General features: G+C 41.5%; 1 protein-coding gene across 2 annotated transcripts; it reads right to left on the bottom strand.

Moving 5' to 3' along the window:
* Positions 1-10961: 10961 nt before the first annotated feature.
* NOX5 (NADPH oxidase 5) lies at positions 10962-25315 on the bottom strand. Of its 2 annotated transcripts, none has more exons than XM_089485700.1 (15): positions 25196-25315; positions 24218-24368; positions 22638-22848; positions 21018-21252; positions 20453-20606; positions 20126-20301; positions 19371-19553; positions 18344-18476; positions 17873-18030; positions 16795-16839; positions 16387-16511; positions 14800-14884; positions 12042-12141; positions 11175-11341; positions 10962-11093 (listed from the first exon to the last, which is right to left on the bottom strand). In XM_089485700.1, exons 1-15 carry the CDS (start codon positions 25313-25315, stop codon positions 10962-10964), a joined length of 2175 nt encoding a protein of 724 aa, XP_089341826.1. The 2 variants fall into 2 exon arrangements, with proteins under 2 accessions (XP_089341826.1, XP_089341827.1); XM_089485701.1 differs by having other exon boundaries at positions 17894-18030.
* Between the last annotated feature and the right edge of the window lie 766 nt (positions 25316-26081).

Here is a 26081-nt window from a genome sequence, read left to right as displayed (position 1 = left end):
GCCACTCACTGGCAGGAAAGATCTCCCACTGAAATAAATGGGAGCACCAGGAACTAGAGAGAGCAAGCATGGGTGCCCCCACTACTGCGCAGGAGATACGTTCTGCCAGTGAGGAAAGAGAAAAATAGAAAATAGACAGGTGAGCTTCAGATGAGCCCCTCAATGGCTGAGCACAGAAAACAAATTAATTCAAAGGTGACCCAACGCATTAATTTAAAGAGCATTACAGTGCTGGAGTGTCTTCTTAATGTCCAAGTCCCCTTTCATAATTAGAAAATATCCTGTTCGTGCAATGCTTGTCAATACACGTGTAACCAGATTTATAAATGTTCCCACGTTCACATAGCTGTTGCCATCTGACTTTGTACCATTATTGAGAACGGCCAATAATAAAGAAAGGGTGATTGAGGAGTTTAGGTTACCTGCTTGAGGTTTAGATCTCTGCTACAGATACATATTCACGGAAATCGGTTCACATGGCTAGCATCGGGGACGCATTTGCCTACTCTGCATGACACAGAGCATCGACTCTTTCGTTAATATTGTAGCGAAACGCTGCAGGTAGAGCATGTTGAAACGTGACAACACAGCAAATTACAGGTCATGTTCATACATGGTTTTGTTTAGTTCCTGAAGCGTAATCATACCTTAACCTCTAACAATATCAGGAAGGTCCACTGCCTTTAACAATTATGAAACCGGGGAGAGATGTCCGACTGCACCGTAAGTCTATAGGAGTCAGCGTCAGGCATTATTACTGTGGATACCAAATACGTCAAATGCAGATTTAATATGTATGCTTTGCCTATGAAGTACTAGAAAAACTTGGTAGGCGATTTGGAGAAGAGATCCTGGAACAACTGGCGTCAGTGGACACAAGAGTTTACACCCAAGGGTTTCAGGGAAGGCAAATAAACGGAAGGTGTTATCACTTCCAGCACAGGAGAAATGACTCCCAAATAGCGTCCGCTAAATTACGTTAAAGTTGTTCCCCTCCAAATGTCAAGAACACCAACCAGCTCATCATTTTTGCAAAACAGCAGAAACTAGTCAGCAGGTCTAGTTATTTTATGAAGGATTTTAGAGAGATAGTACTAAACTATTTCATAAACACGGAAGACATTCTAAAAACATCATACACCTGAAGTTATGCACAGGGATGGTGCGGCAGGGCCAACCGACCCCTGGTAGCTTGGATTTAAATGCTTGTGGCCACTGCCTGAATATTTTTGCACGTTTTAACTACCCGATCTGTGTTCCTTTACAGTTAATGCGTTTTGGACAGGACCAAGCAAAGCACATCTATTTTGTTGGTGGCCATATATCTTTTAGGTCAGTCTATTATTGGGCCAGTTGGCTAGATGTTGACAGCCCTCCCCAGCCACACATATACATTCTAAGGAATGTTTGTCAAATCCCTCAAGTAGGAGATATCTATAATTACTACTGGTTGTACGGTTGTAACCCCCTATGTGAAAACAAAAAAAAAAATAATTGGCAGCTGGATAGTTTTGACTGGTGCCTAACTGTATCAAGCACTAATCGCCACTGCATGGCATCCAACTCCTTCTGAATACCAATAGACTTTGGTGCTACGTTGAAAATACACTACCCATCAAGCTGCACACGCCTTGACGTGATCTGACAATCCAAAACTATCGACTGCCATGGGCATTACATTTCCATCTAAGCCCCTTAGGAAATTGCCACTATATTCTTAGTGATGAGCCCCTGCTGGGTTTAGATGAACTCACAGCTGAGATCACCATACTGTAAACGCCGTAGGATCTGTCAATGCCTGTTTAGAAGCTGTTCAGTCACTGCAGTTTTACCAGCGAGAGCCCCTGGACTAACAGATGGAGGCGTATAATTATAGAACAGAACACGGAATATAGTTGAAGCAGGTAAATAACATGTGCTCATCAATGCAAGCATTGTACCAACTCATAAAAAATTTAAGTGCTTAAACGGAGAAACACTAAAACATCACAAAATATTTGCATGCAAACTACACATGGCATATGCCATTTTACAAAACCAAAATGGCACAAAACATAAAAGGCTAGCAGGTACCATGGGTATATACAGGGAATGTCTTTGGATTACACTTCAGCACTGGCCTGTTCTATAAAAAGGATGGCCACCAATTCAATTCTAGAGAAGGCGCTCCAGCATCAAAAGTCTTCACAAAATTACCAGTGAAGGAACAGAGAACGAGTTCGAGAAAACCGAGAAAGAACACAGCTGTGTCCCAGATGGAAGAGATGACCCTGAGAGCTTGGAATGCAAGAACAAAGCAAACTGAATAAAAATTCTTGACAAAGCAACATGTCTGTCTACATGTTTGTCTATCAACCCTTTAGAGTGATTAAGCTAATTTCGAGAGGTGGCGTGATTATGCCAGGAAAATGCATCCTCTGTTTACATCTACAGCTGTTACCCCGGTACCAAGTGCTGACCACAACGGTCAGTCTGGAAATGTAATCAGGAACAGCTCAGGAAGAAGAGACAGACATCACAGTGCTGTATGAGACGTCAATAATACCCCCTAGACATCCAATTTAAAGGAACGGCTGCGTAACGCTTAACAGTATGGTAGGTTGCCATTTATATCAGCACAGCTGCTTGGAAGGCTCTTCTTTCTCGATCAGGAGCACAAGCGATGAAGGTAAAGGCTCTTATTGTCCTCATTATGGATGTGATGCAGGAATTAACTGGTTAGGACAGGACCTTGCCTTCTCTAGGCTCTCAGGTGCACCCACCACTCTTAAGATGGCATGCAGATTCGTCAGTGTTTTCCACTTGGCAGGTCGCCCAGACTTATTTTGCAACAGTCATATCACACTGCAAGGATACACAAACTGCACACATACTAGAGAAGCCTCTATGGGAACAGCAATTTCTGCCGTAAACTCTAAAGACAGCGCCCACTATATACTTTCCTCAAGACCATACCCAGAGCCATGATCTGCTGGGAGACATCAAGCTTACGGGTCACTTTCTGGGTGACTTGGGTGCAGTTTAACGACCCCTTAGACTGACCGCCTATACACAACTGCATGTTAAAGGGAAACCAACCGAGAAACGCTCCACACCCCCATTCATTCCCAAAAGCTAATAGTCGGAGCAGTCACAACATGACTACAATTCCCATCATACAGTCTGGTGCTTATCATTACACCTTACTACCAGCCTACAAAAAAATCGGCACCAGCAGGACAGTAACAGCAACAGCAACAAAGACCGAATGCCGGCTGTGACACGGGTAACCGGTACCGGACTCCCTCCTTCAAGAGAAGAGCTGCCTACAGCAAACGCCAGGGTCTACACCCACTGCAGCAAATGCCACCTAGTAGCGCAATAACCCGACAACTTGTGAGATCCCAACCCCACTGACCATTACCCTTCATTACTGCAAATGCACTGAAGTCGAGCGCCTACCTACACCGCAGCACCAGTCAGATTCCCGCGCCGGACCCGGTTTTGCTTCTAAGGCCAGGCCTAAGGAATCAACACCAGCCGTCCTCCCCCAGGCACAAATCAACCAATTAGACCATTGTCGGCGGTACAGGATCAGCCAATCATATTGTAGCGATAGCTGTATATGCCGCCAATCAGAAACAGAGTTCGCCGTCCTGAGGTTTGCCTAATACTCCACCAGCCAATCACCAGGCGAACATCACACATTCACGAAGTTGCTGGGACTTCTTTGCGGTTCAAGCCTCTATTTCAAAATAGATGCATCGCTGGCAAAGCTCTCTAACATGAAGAGCAAGGCGCGGGGGGGGGCGATGACGTCATCAAACACCTTACTTGCTATTGGTCAGAATAAGGCACCGTGCAAACTAGTGGCGATTAAAAGGTAATGGTTATTATTCTCAGAAGTGTACAATGTGAGTGTTAGCGCTGTGTAATTATGTATTCAATGCCTACTTCCAAATTGTCTTAATTTAGTAGGAACTGCCCCTCTATGGTAGGGGACAGTACATTGGACCTTCATCCTTTTGTCTCACTTACCTCACCTGATGTCCCTCTTTAATTGAAGCTCATAATATTTTCTTGATCTTAAGTGTTCTACAGCCCTAAAATTCAGAAGAAACAACATAGAATATGTTTTTAACTTAAACAGACCAAATAAAATCCAAGGGGAGATTGGCCCTGGAATTGACCCCCCCCCCCCCGCCGGTCTAAAATTGTTTGCAAAGTCTGATGTGTGTGTTATCATGAATGTGTGAGTGGTTGTGTAAGCATGTATATATAAAGGTTTATGTGTAAACATAAGTGTGTGAGCATGTGTGTGTGTGAGCATGAATGTCGATGTGTGTGAGGGAGTGTAAATGTGAGTGTGGTAAGTGTGTATAAAGATGTGTGCCAGTACATATGTGGCAGGGGGGCACAAGAGGCAGATGGGCTTTACACCCCCCCCAGGCCAAAGGTGTCAGCCGTCCCTGACTGCCCTAAATGCTGGAATGTGAGGGGCATACTATAGGCCCCCAGAAGTAACTCTGGAAAAGAATGTAATGTTAGTACAGGGCAAGACTTTTGAGCCTGCTGCAGGGATCAAGAGTCATTGTTATGGTATCTATCTATAGATTGTATAAATGATATAAATTCAATGCGAAGGCCTGCTACCTGTTGAAAAAGATATTTGAGGGGGATTATCTATGGTTGGCATATGCTAGGATTTCTGAGAGCACTTGACTAATTGTTCCCTAGCAATAATGTGAACTGTTTTTTCAGTTTGAGGTCAGGGGTTAACCATGCTCGCTCCATCGGTGTAGAAAAGCTGACAAGTTCTCCAAATGGTTTTGGGGCCACAGGGAGATCAGGTTTTTCTTCTGAGTCTGCACTCCCCTTACAGGGATATGCAGCCTCTTGCTTCCCTTCCAAACTGAGGTGAATAGAGGCCTAATCTTCCAGGGTCTCCTCCGAAGTGGAGACCCACTGAGGTCTTCAAGGGGGGATGGTTGGCAAATGGCTTAGCCCCTTCACCAAAAAAAAAAGGCACCTGGTTCCGCTGTGTAATTTGAACCAATAAACAATAAGAATGAACTCACTATTTGGGTTACCTGTTACTGCTTTTCCAATGCTGCTAGGACCCCCTGCCAATGTCACGTTAGCCTCAGGACTGTTATATTAAAAGGACTTTGTTATGGAAAATGGCATGACTATTCCTTCTAACATAGACTATAACAATATAATGTGCGTGTCTTTGTTTTGACGTAGAGGTGGTCTAGTACTCTCACCCTATTGCTCTTTATTTCTTTTTGTCTGCTGGCTGTATATTTAATATCATCCTTTAAATCCTGAGCTGCACACAAATAGGATCTCATCTCCAGGTACAGGTCATGTAACCATAGCAACATTTACACTTCTTCTCTGTGCTTCCAGACATGACAGGTTAATAAGCAGGCATTGTGCATGAGTACACTGGTTATAATTACAGTGGCAGTCTCTGATGCATGTGGCAGCTTCTCAAAGCTACTGAATTCTCCTTTACGGGTCTGAATCACCCGCCTGCTCGCCTGTCACATTGAGAATCGACGCACAGTTACTGAGAAGGGCCATGTCAGTGTGCTGTACTTGTAATTACTGCAGATCAGCTAATGTTACAAAATATCATTCTATTCACCAATTTTAAAATGTCATTAAGTTAAAAATACTTATCATTAGAATGTTAGACACAGAGTAGAGACCGGGTTTTTCCTGTGTTACATGGGAATATGCTTAACCTTCAATGGATTGTTTGTCCTGGATTATGAAAGAATGGAGCCGTCTCTCTCCTTTTTTTTTTTTTTTTTTAAAGAAAAAATATCAGTTTTTATACATGTCATATGGCTGAGTTTGTCCAAAAATCATCTTTGGATACAACGCAAGACAAAATGAAACATTTAGATGATTATATTGGTAGACAATAGACTTGACAACAGTGCGCAATGCCAGTAAGCAGCTGCGAGGGCCAATACGGTTTTGGCATGCATAAAAAGAGGTATTAATTCACGAGAGGAGGATATTATCTTGCTTCTTTACAGGTCATTGGTAAGACCTCACCTTGAATATGCGGTACAATTCTGGGCACCGGTCCTTAAAAAGGACATTATGGAATGAGAAATCGTGCAAAGGAGGGCTACGAAATCAATATGGAGATTGGGAGATACTAGATATAAAGGGAGACGAAAAAAGATGCTAATAAATATCCCAACATGTCCCAACATGTGACAGGGCACTCTTTTGGGCAGCACAACAGCAAGTGGATCACCCACCCTCCCCTATGTTCCCCTCATGCTTTCTTGGATTTGTATCTGCATGTGAAAGTGGCTCTGGAAGTACATATGATGGCGGAGGAGGCCCTGGGAGACGTTTGGAAAAGGCCGCTTGGAGTGGCAAGTCAGAGGTTAGAGCTGGTGCCGTCCCCTAAAGGGAAGCTGCAATGTTTGGCGGATCTGCCCCGCCAGGGTTGCCACTGATGGTTTGGGTATGGGAAGTCCAGTTATACAGATTCTCATAATATTATGATACACATTTGATACCATTTATGTTTACCAATGAAATGTTACAAGAACGAAATATGTTAAAAGGTTCTAAATTATGTTGTGACTTTTTTTTTAATAAATGTCTCAGCCTTTTCAACATCCAATCCTGCTGAAACCCTGTCTCATTATCATACCTGGGAACTCTCCGGGTTTTGCCCTTTATTCGGGGTCTCCGCGTCAGTATGGGAAAACTCCGGGTCACAGGGGCAGCGATGTGGCACACCCCGTCCACTTCCCCTCCAACAACAGTGTGTGTCCCGCGTTAGCAGCCCGTAACTGCATCCTGCAAGGTGGGCTCTTGGTACCCGGAGCCAGATAGTTACCAGCTATGGTCATTATTGGTGGGTAATTCACATGAAAGGGGAGGAACATGGGCAGTGCAAGGGCCAAGTGAATTGTGTTACCAGATATACTGAAAATATAATACAGCAGGGATCAAGAGCAGTATGAACTTGCTATTTACCAACATTGCATTTAACACTTTTAAGTACGTTGCTTAGAAATAAGGAAGATGTTTGGCATTTGCTAGCTGTTTTATGTTGCGGTAGCCTTAATTACAAAATACAGACCATTGTGCCAGATATCTACTGTGACTTTTACTGGCATTCAACAATAGTATTATTAGGAAGATAGCCTAAGCAAGACCAAACCACCATGCTGACAGAGATGTCTGAGAAAAGAAACAATGGATTAGGTACTTTAATACCTGTGAATAAGAAACGCAACTAGCCAAACATCTCCACAGCATCGGCACATTGAGCCCATGGTATATAAATCACATCGTTAAATGGCCCCATGTGGAGAATGTTTCTTTAATCCTGCAATCTCTCCCTTGAGGACAATCAATATGAGAATAAGACAGAGAACGCCACAGCACATCACAGAATTACTGCTCGAGAAAGCCCCGGGTTTATGGTGGATGAGAATTGCAAATAGTTTTGTCACTTTTAGAGACTGGATGAAACCCGACCTTGGTATTTGTAAGTTTATAGTACTGATGTGAATTTTATTCTCCGTTGCACACACATCGCACTGTGTAAATGTTACTCTGACCTGGATTTTATTTATAATATTCTTGTTCTGCTGCTGGTCACAGTCATGGTGGTTTTATTATCAGCCTAGTAGGAGTTGCCAGGTACACTGAACATGTCCTTGGAGGAACAGATCTGACACTGGCAGCTAGAAGCAAGTAGATTTAACGCATCAGTTTTTGTTCAAATAATACATTTTATTTATTTTAATACATTTATTTTAAGAACATTTCAATGTAATTGAGAACATCTTTTTAAAGATGGACTGTCACCATTGTGGTTTTAGCATAACTAAATTAGAATTACTTATAACTTGTGCATTTTGTTGTGTTATTGTGTAATGGCTTTGGAGATATTTGGTATATTTGGTAAAGAAAGGGGCAATTGTATGGAATCTGAGATGGGTGGTGAACGATCAGGCCTAAAATGTACTAATGTTAAAAACTCAATTCTCCCCCACCCAACCCATACAATGAAAGCCATAAAATGGGGAGGAATGCAGATCTCGAGAAGATGAAGTCAAGATATAGTATTTACATAAAGTGGTGATTATTAGTAATTCAGATTAACTAACAATAAACACAAATTATGTGGTTATTGTATTGAACATGCTGGCCCATCATTTTTACCATTTTTTTTCTATAAAGAGCAGACGTATGTTTTCTGATCACGTCTTGAAATTTCCCAAATGTATCAGCTCCCGCTGGAATGCTGTTGTTATTGTTATAGTCGGCTCCAGCGCTGACCCTGCTCATACTGCAGGCAGGGGTCTGTTGAAATCCCCCATGCCCGCCAAGTATTCCTATTGATTTCAGTGTTGGGCCACGGAGGAGGAGAGCAGCTGCTTTCTTTTGGATGAATTTGTATTAATATCCATTCTTCTTTAGAGGGGATGTGAGGGACATTAGACTTTCCTTTAAGTTGCTAACATATTCTGCAGCACTGTACTACGTTCAAATATAGGAAGTTAACAAGTACTAAAAAAAATCACTCCCCCTCTCCGACAGTATGGTAAGTGCCTGACCGTTCTCAAACGCAGGACAGCCATCAGAAATCTTGGGGTTAGATATAGGTTTAATGCCTTTGCCCCCCCCCTGCCCCTCCCATCATCCCGCCTCATGTCCATTCCATTGTCCACTCATTGCTCCACTCATCTTAAGCACACCTTATAAGAACAAGGATGAGTCTAGGGTTAGTAGTGCCAGGCTGCAGTATTTCTTCACGTCCCCTATAACTTATTTGCATACATAGTAACACGCAAACTCACTCTAACACCATACACTAACATACACACACATTCTTTTTCCTGCTCCTCTTCTCCATCTCTCTGGTACCACTAACTCTAGGCTCGCCCCTGACACTCCAACACCATACGGTGACATGCAAACTCATGATAACATCATATACTGAGAACTACACACACACACACACACACAATAACACAAAATACTAACACACATACACTCATGCTAGCATCATACACTAACATACCCTTACACACTCTAACACCTTACAGTAACAGACACACAGATGCTAACAGCATATGCTCATAGACACCAACCCCTTACAGTAACACACATGTTAACACCATAACTCATGCACAGACATGCTAACCCCATACACCAATACACTAAAACTACATGTAGATATACACTCATGTTACTGCCACAGAAGCACACTCACAAGACTTGTTGCAAACAAAATATTCAGTTTTTCAATAATAGGTCATAGCAAATACATCAACATTTCAGACTACACTATAGTCCTTTGTACCTAGAAGAACTGTTTTAAAGGCAAAGGTTGGTGACACCAAATATTCATTTGATTTAGGTGTTTCTTCTGTTCACTCACTTTGCATTTTGTTAAATGATAAAAATAAACTATTAACATGTCTGTTTTTGAAAGCATTCTTTCACACCTGACTAAAACATTTGCACCCACACTCTACTCCCCCTACTCCTCTTACCTCGCTCAGTCCTGTCTCCCATGTAGCTCACACTCTCTTTCTCTCCTCACGCACACATGCACAGTAACATATAAACACCCCGACATCCTTACACACAGCAAAATACTTACACATACTAATATATTTACAGATGCACCAACATACTTACACAAGGTTACACATAGTATCTCACTTAAACACACTAACACATACATAAACTAACATACACACACGTTAGCATACTAACATACAGTGACACACTTACACACCTACGCACCATACCTACACACACAGTATCACACTTACACATGTACAGTAACATACTTACAGAGACTTTTAGTGTTATAGTACCTTACTCAAAAAAAAAAGAAGCCCTGGCCCTCATCGTGATATTTGGGTAACACAGACATTTCAATACATTATCAAAGTCATGTACCTGGTCTCTGTTACTAAGTATAGCCTGGTATTTATGCATCATTTCCCAGCGTTATGAATGCCGGTAATAGCTTTTGTATCTGTTTGCTGTCAATCTGCTTAATCTTTGGCTGCGGCGAAAGACTGCATACTGTTTGCTTTCGCTACTTCTGCTTTAGACATGTAAATGTGTTCTTAAGTGGCTTTTCGCTTGACAGTGTTTAATTTAAACAAAGCTGCTCTGACTGTGAACGACCCTCAAGGACCGATTTGCAATCCTGTGAGTCTGTGAGCGCTGATAAGCTACAGATTAAAAAGTGGAAGCTCACTTTATAAATTGCATTGTTGGATGCTTGTTATTCTTCAGGATAAATAAAAGATTTGAAGGAGGCTATTGGCGGGTTGAGGGCAGCAGACACGGATGCTTGTAAGGGTGCTCAGGCTTTTGCTTTTCTTGTTTACAAGAGAGGTAAATGGATCTCCAGACAGTGATCCGGATACAATTAGAAAGTATGTCTTTAAAGCTACCAGCAGCCGTGAAGATTGGGATTTTCTAAGTCACTAAAGGCTCAGCTTTGATTATTGTTGCCTTCGTGTTCATATTCTGGATACATCTAAAAAGAAGCAGTTACTTCATAACAATAAAAAAAAAAAAAATAGTGAAAAATCAACAGTGCACAACAAGGTACAATGAAGCCTACAATTTATTTGAAGAGGACATTAAGGGATGCGTGTAGCCAGTGGGTTTTATGTGATTTGAAAGTAGGGCAACATTACTATGTAAAGCAGATTTTCCATGAAGTGGTTTTCTGATTTTACAGCTGTAATACATGCAGGCAAGTCATATTTCATTTGTAACGCGAAGCTGCCTAAGAATTAAGGATTTTGCATTTTATTACATTTGTAAATTTGTAATTTGTTTTGTTACGATATCCGACCTGAAATGTTTAGTTTGGCATGGCTCCAATTGCACCCTCTCCATTGCTGCATCTATCTCGTGTAGTATATCGGTAATCTGGATCTAGATATATTCCATTTCTAGAAATTTTCCTTGAAGAATTTGAAATTGAACCTCTCACAGTGAGATTTAATCACTTTGGCCAGTGCTGGAGATCCACAGAAAAACACCTGGACTTTACCCTTATTTTCTTGCTCAATTTTCTGGAACACCTGCAACAAAAAAGGCAAACACAACGTTCAATTTTTTAGTAATAGTTCACAACGTTAGTCACAAAGTCTTGTGGTTGGTACCTTGTTCCAGTCAGGCCGTCCTGGCTGTGTGCGGGTCCTCAATCCAGTGATAGAGTCTTTCTTTTCTTTCTGTGCCAGGAGGTCCAGAGCCATTTGTAGGCCAATGGCCTTCATGTCATTCTTGCAGAGAGCTGAGGTCATGTACATATGCATCTCCAAAAAGCGACCTGAGAGTTCCAAAATGTATTTTTAAAAATTATATAAGTACATGTTAAATTGTTGAGATTGTCAGATTTCGCAATGCATTATGTAGAGCCAACTCAGTCCTTTTTGTAGGAGAAACTTGTCAAGATTGGCACTTCATAATACATTGTGAAGTTTGTGATATGGAATGTTTATTCTCACTTTAACTTGCATACAAGTCATACTTTACTGAATGAACCCAAGAGAATGGAAAAAAAACAGGGTTCATCACAGGGAGATCTGATGATTATTAATCTGTTGGTTAAAGTGGACCTTTTGGATGACAGGGTGCATTACAGGTAAGTATGATACTTCATATACACATTGTGCTAATGAACTCGCCAGCAAATGTATATATAAAAGTCATACTTACCCGATAGATGCCAATGACATTTCTTATCTTTTCCAAGATTGCCACCTGGGTGTTGCTCATGCATGTACTCTCACCCATACCTCCTTCTGTTCTATCACCGGAATTCTGTGGCACTGTAGGGAGGATTGTGGATCCACACGCAACCCACCAAGTGGCAATATTTGTAGTTTTTATCTCTTAAGTTTTTATCTCTTAAGTGCACATTAAATGTGAGAGGATAAACAGTGGAACATGTTGGATGCCTTTGTAGATCACTGTACTGCCATCAGTGTGACAAAGACTCAAAGTGCTGAGCAAACATGGACACTTACCCTGTGGTTCTTCATCTGCCTGGTCCATTTCAAGCTTGGTCAAGAGACTCACAAACCACTCAAAGAACTTCTGATCTCGATTTATCCAGATAAAGTCTACCTACCATACATGAACAATGAGAATTTCAATTTTAATTCTAGCACAAGTGACAAATAAACTATTTTCAATTTCTTTCAGTGTGGAACTACCCCATATTAGTGGTGCTGTTGGGAAAAAAAAGTACATTCATTGCACTCACTAGTATGTAAGAAAAACCTTACCAGGTTGCATAAATCATTCATTCTTTTTCGTTTTTTAATCACATAAAAACACCACATAATATTTTTTTAAGATTTTTTAAAATTAGCTTAAGGCAAAATCTATTTAATGATTGGATTCTTCAGAATCTAGGATCCCCCTACACATAAGTGCATAAAATAACACTCTAGCCATCATATGCACTTTCATTTTCTTGCGATCCCCATTACAAAAGCACGAAAGGATTCTGCAGAATCCCCGCATATGCATTTGACTCTTTGCCCACATCCCAGCTCCTGCCTGCGCCCGCATGATATACTCATCATCAGACAGCTCCAGTTCTGACAGCAGAGAACTCATTTCCCTACTTAGAAGGTTGCTGGGTAAGATAATACAATTAGATAGGACATTATACAGTAGTCAGGTCTGTGTAAAGAATAGTAATGGGGTTACGTGGGGGTAAATGAATTATGTCAATGAAATAAGATTCAGTTATCAAATAGGATGGATGAGAGGACCGGAAAGCAATGCAGACCTGCCTAAGGGGTTTAAATAACTAAAGTGGGAGATTCCAGCAGGGCTGCCGTTTCAACCCTCCAAATTTACATGTGTTATGGAGGGCCGACTCGAGTGAGCGCCTCTTGAAATAAGAGCTTGGTTGACCCGTCACTTCTAGAAGTGGACCCCTGGGGCTGTCATGACCCTGGTAAGCAGGTCGGGTAGGAGCCCAGTAGCAGGGGATACAAAGGGTTCCGTTTGTACCCCACGATGCATGACGGTAAGTGGGGTGGTACGGACAGGCGCAATAAAACACAGCACAAACAGAATACGTGGAAAGGTACTGTATTGATATAGGTGATATGACCAGCAAGTAAAGGCAGTAAGTCTCTAGGCAGGATGCCCACTGGCAGGGCTGACGGATACGGAGGCCCACTGGATGGGCTGATGGCAGGAAGCCCACTGGCAGGGCTGACGGGTACGGAGGCCCACTGGCAGGGCTGACGGCAGGAAGCCCACTGGCAGGGCTGACGGGTACGGAGGCCCACTGGCAGGGCTGACGGGTACGGAGGCCCACTGGCAGGGCTGACGGGTACGGAGGCCCACTGGCAGGGCTGACGGGTACGGAGGCCCACTGGCAGGGCTGACGGCAGGTACAGGCAGGTAGCTTAGGTTCAGGACATGGGTTCAGGTACAAGGCCAAAGCAGAGCGGTCATAACACTACAATGCAAAGGCCCTGACTAAAGGGCAGGGCAGGTTAATAAAGGCCAGGTTCCACTCAGGTGATCAGACCCAGCTGACCTGGTAATCTGATCCTGAGCACTTTAGAGGGGGGAGGGTGGCCACTGGTGGTAGCAACCAGACATAACAGCAAAAATAATCATCCATGGTCCGGGCTAGCAGGGTGGAATCCTGACAGGGGCATTGTCATTGGTTGGCTGAAGTGTCTCCTTCACATTGTGGCACCTGGGAAGCTGCCCCTCTTGCCCCATGAAAGTTAAAGCCCTGTCCCAAAGCACATGTAATAAGAACACAAGGTCGCATTGTCATTCCTTTACTCTCTGTTATATTCTTACCAACTTTTAAATGTTACACGCAGGACATCAAAGCACATGCTGGCAATGTATTTACCACCAGCGGCCCAGTTTGTCCTTCCTGCTAAGTGTGGGGATATAATATCATATCCTAACACCCCGCCTTTTAAGGACACGTGGTGCCGGACATAAAGTGACTATAGAGGCCGTGCCGACATGGCACATCCCTTTACTGTTTACTGCCAAATGGGGAGATCAGTGCTCTCCCTTGTAACCTGCCATTGCATTTACACTGCCCGGTTCAGGCACCGTGCTTATAGAGATGCCAACAATCTTAATATGCTGGATGTTTGCCAGATTTGCCAGCAGCTGAACAACCAGCAACATTGGGTCTGTTAGCTGACATGCTATGTATTATTCATTTGCAGTATAAGACAGTGAGGAACTGGAGAAGCTAGACAATTCCACCTACAAACAGATGCTTTGATCTTGTCACTTTTTTCACTAGTGTAGGATGGAAAGTCTCTTTCTTATGCTAGTAATATACTTTAACAGTTATATGCCACTGATTCTGCTACCAGGTCAGCAAGCGACAAAATGCCCTCCACCGAGTGCCGCAAGCAGGAGGTTCACCTGCTAACATGGGATGCAGTGGTTAAATAATGGAAACTCGATTCTAGGTATGTAACATAAAAAAACCAATCTATGTTGTAACACCGGTTCCTTTCTATAGCCCCTTTTTTCTTGCATTCTCAATGTACCCCATACACTTTGGTTGTGATGCCCCAGTGCATTTCTCCTTCCAGATGTATTGTTTTACTATTTTAAAAATAAGTAAAAATGCTGTAATATTTGTATAAGGCTTCACAGCTTCACCCTATCTCAAATTGGACTCGTACAGTGGAACAACACAAAGGGTACATATAATGTAAATATATAAGAAATACATATAAGAAATTCATTTCTACAGATTAGGCCATACCTTACCTTTTTAAGCTTCATTTCATTATCTTTTAGTGTCTCACACCAAGAGTATTTGCAATTCGGACAGTTCTGCTTCCTCATTCGATATCTGAAAAGACACAGAATAAAATCCTAAATCTTACAGCAACTTGAAATATCATGACTCACAAAGATAATGGTGGTGACAAAGAATATTATATGGGGAAAGCTTGGCCAATAGTGTACCTAAATTATATGGATACTCTATAGAAGGAAAAGTGATACTTGATATCCAAGACAAATGTAGTATGACAGTGACAGGCTTGAAATCCTAAATGACACTTTGCATTAACAGAACCAAAAGAGTCCAAACAAATCAATACAAAATATTGACCTAATTGCTTATCAGTACTGTCATCCATAAAACACAGACCGCAGGGACCGTGAGCCAGTTGGGAAGATCATTGACAAGTCTTACGCTCCATCCACTGGGGCACAAAAAAGCTGGCCATTGTGTATTTATTTACTAAAACTACCTATAGCATGGGATATTTGTTTTCAATGTAATTACCAAGTTTAAAAGTTCACCTTACGGAAACGAAGGTTAATGGCAGCCTGTGGCAAATATCCTACCAAAAAATCAGTAGCATGGTCTTAGTTTGTAAACCCTTGTTGTCTCTTTGTGTCACTAACATTTGAGGCTCTTGAATGTTCAACAGTGATGTCTAAAAAACCATAAAGATGTCCCATGTTTGCATCTCAGCTGTTTGTTTGTGACTTGAAGTATCTTCTTATTCATGCAGAAAAGCCCTCCTTGTGAAGAGATATGGAGTGTGTGTGGATGCCATATGTTCCATGTTTGGCTTCCAGTGTGCCAAACATTTAATAAACCCAATCATTGTTCTTTGGCAATATGTGATAGAGGGATAAATAATAGTGACACTGAGCAATCCTCCAGCAGCTGTCAGCAAATAAGCAAGTAAGATGGAGTTAGCTGGCTCAAAAAACCCACTCATTATCGACTCACCGACTTTGGATCCCTAAGAGTCTGCAGAACATATGGTGCTTTACATCTTTGTCATGCCAGATATAGCTCATTAAGAGTAACTTGCTCAGTGTCAGTATGTATCATTTCATCTAGGTCTATTTGACTGGAAGATAATAATTGGTGTCAACTGATTTACTTTTACCTCTGGCAACTCCAGACCTGTAACTTTTACCCCACCCCCTTACCTCACCTAGAGATTAGGGGAACAATTGTCCAAGCACATCTTTAAGGACTGCTACTACAGTCCCAAAACCACTAAATGTTGTTACCTCTCCCTGACACAGTAACTACATATATTATCTCCATTTATAGGTAAAATAAAGAGCAAAGCCGCGTGCCTATAGTTGTCTGGCCCTGTCAGAGCCATGGGGTTCTTGGTGCTTGGGGCAAGGTCAGAGGTCCCACTATGCGCTGAAGTCACATCAGCAACTCAAGCACGCTTGGCTGCTCCTCTTAACCCATACAAATTACAGCCCTGGTGTCTATCAACTAGATTTAATATGTTCCACACAGGGCAAAACTTGAGCAGGTATCTTTAACACAGGAAGACCCTCTGGCTGTCTAAGCAGTGATTCCATATCAACCTGTACATGATGCTCTGCAGGATTGAAGCAAAAGGTGTGATTCCAATCCCTGCTCCAATCAACACGGCGTGGTCTGATGTGAAGATGCGCCGAGTTGGGGTCCCATATGGGCCATCAATGTAGCACTATTAGAAGGAAAAACAAAACAGGTGCCAAGAACACACATTTTACAGAAATCTTAAAGTTTATGGCACAAGAATGCTTGGTTAAGGGAAAAGTTGTCGCTCAGAACAGCCTTTTTTCAATGCTGTAACATAACCCAGAAACATAGTTAATGCATATCCTTATATATTAACATACCTAATATACCTGTCGACAGTTCACCCATAGTATCAGCAGTAGGTTAACCCATAGTATTTCTGTTACATTTAAAAACTCGACAGAGCACTTGGATTGCAGGATACTCACCTTGATGTTACAAAAGCTGTGGTTGTCACCACTTTTCAAGGCAATCTACAAAATAAATAGAGACAGTTGTTCTTTGTTTAGCAAAGGTGGACCTCTGGAACAGTTTTCAGAAACTTCTCTATGTTCCTACAATATTTGAGATTTCCACAGTTGCTATTAAAGGAAATGTAGAATCAGGCCAGTAGCTGAATTTGGGGAAATCTCCTAGAATCAAAGTTGAGCAACATAAGAAAAGTCTTGATGGAGCTGTTCTTTACCTCTGGACTTTGCAAACCAGCTTCATCCATGCTAAGGTGGACATCCTCAATCAGTGGGTTTCTACATGGTCTATATGAGGTCAACTCAATCTGATCATCAGCATTGGTAGCAACACCTACAGAGGATTCCCCTGAATTAAAAAGATGCTCCTGGAGAAAACAGAACATTAACACATACACTTTACCATATGTATCTTTATAGTTTATAGTTTGTACAGCTATATTAGACCGGGTAGCTTTATAGTTCGTATTAACTCTGTGGACTGTGCAGCCCTAAATATTTCTCATCATTGAAGGACAACTCCCTACACTTTCTAATACTTGCATCTGCTTAAAAATTAGTTAAAATGGAGTTTCAAGGACAATATAGAACAGCTATATATTAGTAATTTATATGTGTTTTGGCTCTGTTATTGTGGCACAACCTACTAGAGAGACACCCGCACTCCTTATGATACTGCCAGTGTGGTGTTTAAGTAGGAAAAGTGATCCAAAATGACTGGCAACAATGGCAGCCTCCAGGTCTACAGATAAAGGGTATTTACTGGACACAAAATGAAATAAAACCAAGTTTACTTCAATGCTAATCTACACCTCAGTATACAACGTGGTACTCAATGCTTGAAGAAATATAAATATTTTAGTTCCATTGGAAGTGCAATAATACTTGATGTAGTTTATAGATATTCTACTCACTGTAGCTTTACTTGTCATATAAATCCTAGTATATACTGGTTTAACTGATTGACTTCTATACCCGATGGTACATAAGCATTGCTGCAGATTCACACTACACATTTACAGTATGTGTGTACTTTTACAGTATGTGTGATTGTTGAGACCTGGCTTTGGTGTCTCCTCTTCAGATTCTGTGTCAGTCGTTTAGCCTCCTGTCTCTTGACTGTCTCTGTCTTGCTGAAGTATTCATACAAACGGTTTGTCCATTGCCCCAGTGATCGGATGTGCAGCCAGAGGGTGTCTACCGTGAAAGAGGTACATGGAGACATAGGTAGTGATGGCAGTAAAGAACCAATGATTCCATCTAGTCGGCCCTTTTTGAATAATTTTTTCTCAATAATTGTTTTGGGGGGGGGATTCCAGCCAATTCTTGGCAATTATAATGGTTGTATTTTTTATATATCTTATAAGATGTGTAATGTGCTTTTGGAAATGGGAATTTCATCAGTTTTTAAACATGGATATAATGCAAACAAGGCTGCTATGGGATCACTACTAGTATGAACAGATCAGCAGTAGAGGAGTCAAGGAAAGAAAACTCTATGAAATATTACCTTCCTGCTCAGGGGCACTGCTGATGGTGAATGGGTGCCACTCATACCTAGCGATGGCAGGTATATTCAGGTAAATATAGTCTCCAGGCTTGTACTGCAAAGATGAGGGTCTCTTAATAACAAGATGTGTCACCTTCATTAAGAGAACGAAAAACAAAACACAAAGAAAGGTTTGTAATGATTGTAAGATTGTCTGGGTTTTCCTAGAGTTGAGTACATTTGTATTTAACAAGAGTTCAAACCCGAGCAACTCAAGAGCCATTGTGAATGCAACAGAATAGAACGTTTTCCAAGTATATCACTCAGGCCAATGCCACTTGTTTTGCTTCACTGATGGTCTTCTTTAAGCTGAAGAAGCAACCTATTTTATTGACAAAGACCACTCCTTCGCTTTCCTAATAACTCTGTCCCGTCCCAATCTATTTACCCCTTGTAGTTGGGTTGAGGATTAAACCCAGCCGCAACCCATCCATGCCATTGCCATCAGAGTTTGCTGAACAAGCTTGTGTGGGAAAGAAACAAGCATACTAAAACACAGCAACATATATTTGCATGGAATAATCTGTTAAACAAGCAAGGGTGAGAGTTGGTAATACAGCCAACATCAAGACTGGAATATAACATTTAGGAATGGCATCTTTAAACAAGGTAAGCAAACAGATAAAAACATATTAAGGAACACGTAGGCACTTGCATGCCCTCTCACATTGCATACCTTTATTTTGCCTTTATTAGTAAGTGAAGATTTGTTCGCCCCTTGTACAGATCTCTGAGGCTGGCCCCTTAAAAAGCTGCAATGTGTGGAGCACTACAATATGATGTGATATACCATTTGTTTGCATGGTGTGACCATGAAAAGAAGCAGACCTTGGAGGAGATATACAGGGCTGCACTCTTTGGCAGCAAGCTCATCACCCATCTCATGATCTAAATTGTAGGTCTAACACGCTACTACCTCATTCAAACACAAAGTGTCAATCACATCAGTATAAATGAAATAAACATATCTGGAATGCAAAGGAATCACCTTGGAGGGCAGCAGATTCACCTCTATGATGGAAAGCCCACCAATACGTGAAACAGCTACTCCATACAGTTTCTCCAGCAGGAACAAGAGTCCGGGGACCAAAAACCATTTCCAGAATTTAGGTGTGTGTAGAAACAACAGAATCCAAATCAAGATGTAGGACAAGTGTGTCCAGTAGAAGATCTGAAAAGAACAGGGTATATCTAAAGACTGTGTCGCTGATGGAAGAGTTTGACTTTGTATGGACTGTCTGATTTACATTATTCTCCAGATGATTATTTACAATGCGTTGATGATAATGATGAAATACCTCTGACAGCAGAGCACACCAAGACCAAATAACCAGGAACGAATATAATAAATTAATAATTAACCACAAGATCAAGATATTAATACCAAGAAAAACATATTTTTGAACATATTTGACAACATTAAAACCACTTCAGATACTTGTAGTCATCATAATAACTCTACTTCAAAATATACAATTGTATTTGCATTACCTATTTATTGTGCTTAAACTGCAACTATAAAACTGTAACTGCAACTGAAAGATTTGTATAGATTTTATGGAAAGGGTCAAATTCCAAACAAAAGGTTTATGGGTTTGAGATTAATAGGGTGTTTTCCGTGTGACACTTTCACTGGCCATCTTTTATGAATCCCCAATTGCTGCTATCCTGTCAATCTGTCATGTATTTAGAATGCAAGCTTCTGAACATTTAACATATTAAATGCCAGTAAGGTGTGCTTACCTCAAAGTGGCCGCCCTTCCTGACAAAGGTACTAGAACACACCAGGGTCAGGCAGATGAGAAGCTGCAAGAAGATTCCTGTGATAGAGGCAGTTCCATAAATCCAGCCAATGCCTGGTGCCACAGTGAGAAGATACTGCCAAAAAGTATATGTCCCTTGATTTACAGACAGGTTTACTGAAAAGATAAAACATGTTTATTTCATGAATAATGACATAGAAATATAGAATGAAGCAACTGGCATGTTACAGTTTCTGAGGAACTTCAACAGCCATGAGTGGCCATGGACAACTCATCACGTGCCTTTGACTAGAGATTTATTACTTACTGAAGTTTATAATATGGGCAGCCGTGTGTATGACTGTCAGAACAAAGACAGCATATCCGACCAGCTCATGCAGGATGACATTCTGATCCAGTGGAAGAAAGTGGACCACCCAAGTGGTACGGAGCCAGGTCAAGCAGCGGCGAAGCATCAGGACCTGAAGACATACAGTAGTGTTAGCCAGCTCCAGGGCTTCCAGCAGCCTTAGCAAACTGTGTTTTCAGTTCCCATGTCCTACATAAAGGAGAACCCAATAGTGGCACCCCCATCAGCTTAACATCCTAGAGTATACCTAGAACCCCTACTTGATGGGGCTAACCCTGAAGATTATTACTGTATGTCAAGAAAAAATACACCATACATCAGTAAACTCATTTATTTACCTGGAATCAGGAAGCGTTAACAAGCTAATATCTCATTTTCTGTTTCATGTGTTTATTCCATAGGAAAAAGAATATACAGTATATAAATATGTAATTATGTTTATGGTAAGTATGCAGTAGATGTGAGACTCAAACATAATGGTTCAACTTGTTTGACTTGGAGATATGATTAAGTGGGCACCTACCACAATAAAAGTACAGTTAAAGTTAAGACACTGTCCGCAGCCCTTGGCCAGCATGATCCATGGCCCAAGCATTTTGTGATTGACTGCAGCAAGCGTGAAGAGAACAACGTTAATGCACCAGTATGAACACATAAACAATAGCTTGTTGCGATTGTTGTGCCAGTATGTGGGAGTCAAATAACGGGGAGTGTGATTCTTCTTGTTTACAGTCGGAGGCTTTAGCCAGTTAGCCGCACTGGGGGAAAAAACATAAGTATATACATACATTATTGCACATTCCAATATGATGGGACAAACTGATGCTACAGTAGTTGTGCTCCTCAGGTCAGTCTAGCATTTTATGGGAAGGATGAGCCAGAAGAAGACTCATACAATTGATTCATAGTCAGGGCCGGCCTTAGGGGTGTGCGACCTGTGCGGCCGCACCGGGCGCCGTGGCAACAGGGGCGCCGTGGCAACAGGGGCGCCTGCCCGCTTAAATTAAAACATTGTTTTGTTTTTTTTTTACTTTATTTAACATGGAGGATGTTAAATAAAGTTTAAACAACAAAAAAACCCCAATGTTTTAATTTAAGTCCCGGGCAGGGAAGCTGAGCGGGCGCTCGTGAAGTTTTCAGCAACCGCTCGGCAACAATCACTCTCCGTAACTCCGTTGCGGTGCCGGCGTTTCATGCTGAGCACCGAAATATGCTGTGAAGCGCGCACCGTGGCAGAACGGGAAGACGGACGCCTCCTGCTCCCTCCGCAGGACTCAACAAGGTAAGTAAGGATAATGAGAAGTAGGGAGAGGGGGGAGGGGAAGGCAGTGAGAAGGGGCAGAGGGGGGGAGGCAGTGAGAAGGGGCAGAGGTGGTAGATAGTGAGAAGGGGCAGAGGTGGGAAAGGCAGTAAGAAGGGGCAGAGTTGGTAGATAGTGAGAAGGGGCAGAGGAGGGAAGGCAGTGAGAAGGGGCAGAGGTGGTAGATAGTGATAAAGGGGGAGAGGGGATAGATAGTGAGAAATGGCAGTTTTGTGACAAGATTTTTTTCCTTTCTTTTTTGGGGATGGGGGGCGCCAGAGGAGTAGTCCGCACAGGGCGCCAGAACACCTAAGGCCGGCTCTGTTCATAGTGTACTGTGAGGGGCTAAATGATCCATGTGTGAAATGTTTAAGGCCTCTGCACTAAGGTATTTCTTTTGCTAACTTGACTCAACTAGTTTTCAGGCTGTTAGAGTCAAGTCCTGGCTCTGAAATGTGTGGTTTGCTATCCTCTACATATACCAAAGTCTTGCTAAAAGTCTCACAGAGTGATTGTAATGTCTATTGAAAACTAAAATGTTTATATCATGAAATGAAATATATAATATGCATTATAACATGTATTAACCTACATTCAGTTCCGCTATGTTGTGAGGTCATTGACATCATTCTAAGCAATGTTACCACATAATAGAAAGCATTGCTCATTTTGGACACATTTAGGATAATGAGCTTGACAATTCAATTCAATTAAATATTTTTTAGGGTGTATCTATGATCAGTTGAGGATTAAACCCAATGCTATTCAGTTTGTGAATTATTTCTTTTAGAGAGAGGACATCTGTGTTAGCCAAGGGGCTCCATCCTGGGACAGGCAGTTCACCTGATAGTTAAGTTCTCCATAACTTCTGGAAATCGTTCTAGTTCCTCTTTCAGTTCCTGGAAAGTAATGGACCCACTGCCGTCCTTGTCAGCCGACTGGAAGAGTACTAAGGTGAGGTCATCCAGCTTCTCCTCAGACAGTGAGATTGCATTCTCAAGCAGACACGATTTCAGCACTGTACGCAGCTCATCTGGGTCAATTGAGCCACTGCCTGAAATGTAAAGATTCCGAATTTGACTTGGGATGTGTTTGATTAGGTGTTTTGAATGAACCCAACACACAAAGGCTAAAAATAGGTTTCTTAAAGAAATTGTGTAACATTGTATCAATGTTACATTACAAGCAGTTGTCAGAGTGTTTCATTGCATTACATTTAAGTTTATAGCACCAGCAGAGTCAGTAAAATAGTTTAGACTGATGACCCTGCAATCTTTTAAAACCTCTCTGAAGGCCCACCTTTTTTGAGAAGCATACAACCTTACTACCTAACACTCTCAGCAAGCCATCTGAATGACCAACAATCTCTACAGATCATCCTGACTCAACCAACTCATCCCCATCCAAGTAACAGTGGGAGAGGACTGCTTGCTGAGAGTGTTAGGAAGAAAGGTTGTACACTTCTCGAAAAAGGTGGGTCTTCAGAGAGCTTTTGAAAGTCAAGTATGATGGCGAAAGTCTAATAGAATGGGGTAGGGAATTCCAGTGAAGGAGTACAGCACAGGGGAATATGGGAGTGGGAAGAGGTAATAGCTGTAGAAGAGAGAAGCAGTTTATGACAGGAACAAAGCGGTTAGGGACACATTAGAATAGGGGTAGAGACATAGGGGTGTGGGGGTGTGTTAAGGGCTCTGTAGGTGAGGGTCTGGAGGGTATGGGGAGACAGTGGTGCAATTGGCAGATGAGGATCAGTGACAGAGACAGGTTTATCTAGCTGCAATGTTGAGGATGAATTGGTGGGAGATGGGAAGATCAGTTAGTAGGGTGTTGCAGTAATACATATGGGATATCACACAGGATAATATTAATATTTTGGTTGTTTCTTGTGTGAGGAATGTCCGAATTCAGGAGATGTTTTTCAGGTGAAGGCGGCAGGATTTGGTTAGTGACTGGATGTGAGGGATGAAGGAGAAGTATGACACCAAGGCAGCCAATCTGGTCAGTTGGTTGGAGTTCTCAACAGCAATAGTGATGTTGACGGAGGGGATGACGGGATGACCATAAGCTCAAGCTTTGAAATGTTAAGCTTCAAGTAGTGCAAGGCCATCCATGATGCAATTCCAGAAAGTCGGTGAGACGAGTTAGAAGAGAGGGTGAAATTTCAAGAAAGGTAATGTAGATTAAGATGTTGTCCACGTATAGATGGTATTGGAAGCCAATACAAAGTTGACTGTGAATCTGTTATAGATCAGCCTTTTTGTAATGATGTTTGAACTAACTGTCACTGAGCTCCCTAGCACATTATGTAAATAATCATCATTAGATGTCTCATTTTAGTCCTTTTAAGTGTTCCATGATCAGTCTCTACTGTCTTTAGCCCATAATCTTTTATAAAGAAGTGTATTCCATTATGGAAATCTTACCATCAACATCATAAACTTGGAAGAGGAATCGCAATTTGTCGGTTTCATTCCCATGTATTAACAGGTTCAGGGCTTTCAGTAGTTCATCAAGACTGATCGATCCACTCCCATCTGAATCAAACAGGGCAAAGAAACGTTCTGCAAAAAATGACTGAAAAGTACAGAGAAGTGAGGCTTCAACCTGTTGGGTATGTGTTTAAAAACTTCTTTTAATTGTCACCATATTTTGAATGCGTATAAGAGCTTTTCTGGATGCTTTCCTTGCTGTAAACTGTACTACATAACTGAAAAACCAACTAATTTTGAAACGATTTAAAAAATCATAATGCAGAATCCACAAATGGCCTCTGCCATGCTCAAAATAAGTGTTGAAGATGGTTTATGCAAAGAAGATATATAATATATACATATTAATCAGTCCTAGATTGCAAACCAGGAAAATGCCCGTTGGCTAGTGCCTAATTGCTGCTTTGACATAGCTTTTTTGCTGCTCACACAGGAGGTTGTGTCCTCTAGTGTGCAACATCACACTGCAAAAGTGGCCGCACATCTATAATTTAGCGTCTGCTAGCCATAATATCCAGTCCAGTCCTGGTACTTATGTCAAATGAACTGTCTCTGAAGGTGACACTTTCGTTCTTGGTCTGCCTTTTAATATGTTGATATTCACACCACCACAAGTGTGGCTTCTTGTTCTGACATCGTTGCCTTCAGATTGTATTGCAAATTTATGACTTTAGCCATTAACAATCTTCATTATGTAGCACATCAGTAAAACACCATGTAAATGTAATTATAGTGCTATATGTGGAATGAGTAATGTGGGAAGGCAATGTATTCTAATAGTAAATATCCGGTTAACATAACTAGGCAGCACTGAGGGTAGGGATGCATTCTAAAACATTTGAATGTATTGACATACAATAATTAAATTGTACTCAGTGTACTTGAGTTTTTGAGGATTAAACACAAACTTGCCTCTTTCACTTTAAGTGCACTTTTAAATTCTTCCAGGTCAATTTCTTTGTCTTCTCCAGCAATAGTTTCAAACTGTTTTGTTACCCACTCCAGCCACTTGGAGTCATCCTCTGTGCTCATGGTTCTAGATTAGGAAATAGAAGCCAATCTGTCAGGGAAGCACTTACCGAGCCCTTTAAATGAGCTACTTGTCGTGCTGCTTGGTGCCCCAAGGGCATCATTTTGGTGGTGATCCGTCAACACCTGGCAATTGCAATATAGCTGGTGCTTGCTGGGTCTTTTATGAAGTGTAACTATTATCCAGCGCTAAGCGACATAAAACATATTGCCATTATTTCAAACATTTCCAATGACCACAGATGGGGGGTTCATTCACATTGACAGGGTTGGAAGAGATTGTAGGACCAAAACTTTTCAACTTTTTTCAATTCATGATGATGGTTATTGAGGTAGTAAATCAACAAAAAGAGCAATTTGGATTTACATATCTCTGCCATCCTGGCCTATATGGGTGTATTCACTACACATTAAAGGCACATTAAGTGAGTAAATCCCTGTTTTACCATGTTGTTACATGCACTATGGCTGTAAAAGGAATTTCACCCCAATGTGACTACCAGCAATACTCAATACTATAGGATTCAAGACTTCCTTGCTCTAAACTCATGCCTGAGACGGTTCTAGGTTTCTACTCCAATCACAGTACCTCAATCTAGAGTTAACTTCTACAAAATATATATTGTGTTGATGATACTGGGGCCAATTAGAGCTTTTTTCTAGGTGTCTCATAGCGGAAAACTCTAGATATGCGTAACTTATTTGTTTAATTCTGGAAAATGTATTGTCACATCCAGTATACAAACTATTTACTTTTCAGAACTGCGGA

Source organism: Sceloporus occidentalis, unplaced genomic scaffold (genome assembly GCF_023333645.1).
Source record: "Sceloporus occidentalis isolate IW3139 unplaced genomic scaffold, rSceOcc1.0.p SCAF_26, whole genome shotgun sequence".
Lineage (NCBI taxonomy): Eukaryota > Metazoa > Chordata > Lepidosauria > Squamata > Phrynosomatidae > Sceloporus > Sceloporus occidentalis.
Note: the sequence above shows the minus strand (reverse complement) of the source record. Positions and strands in the feature narration are given on the sequence as shown.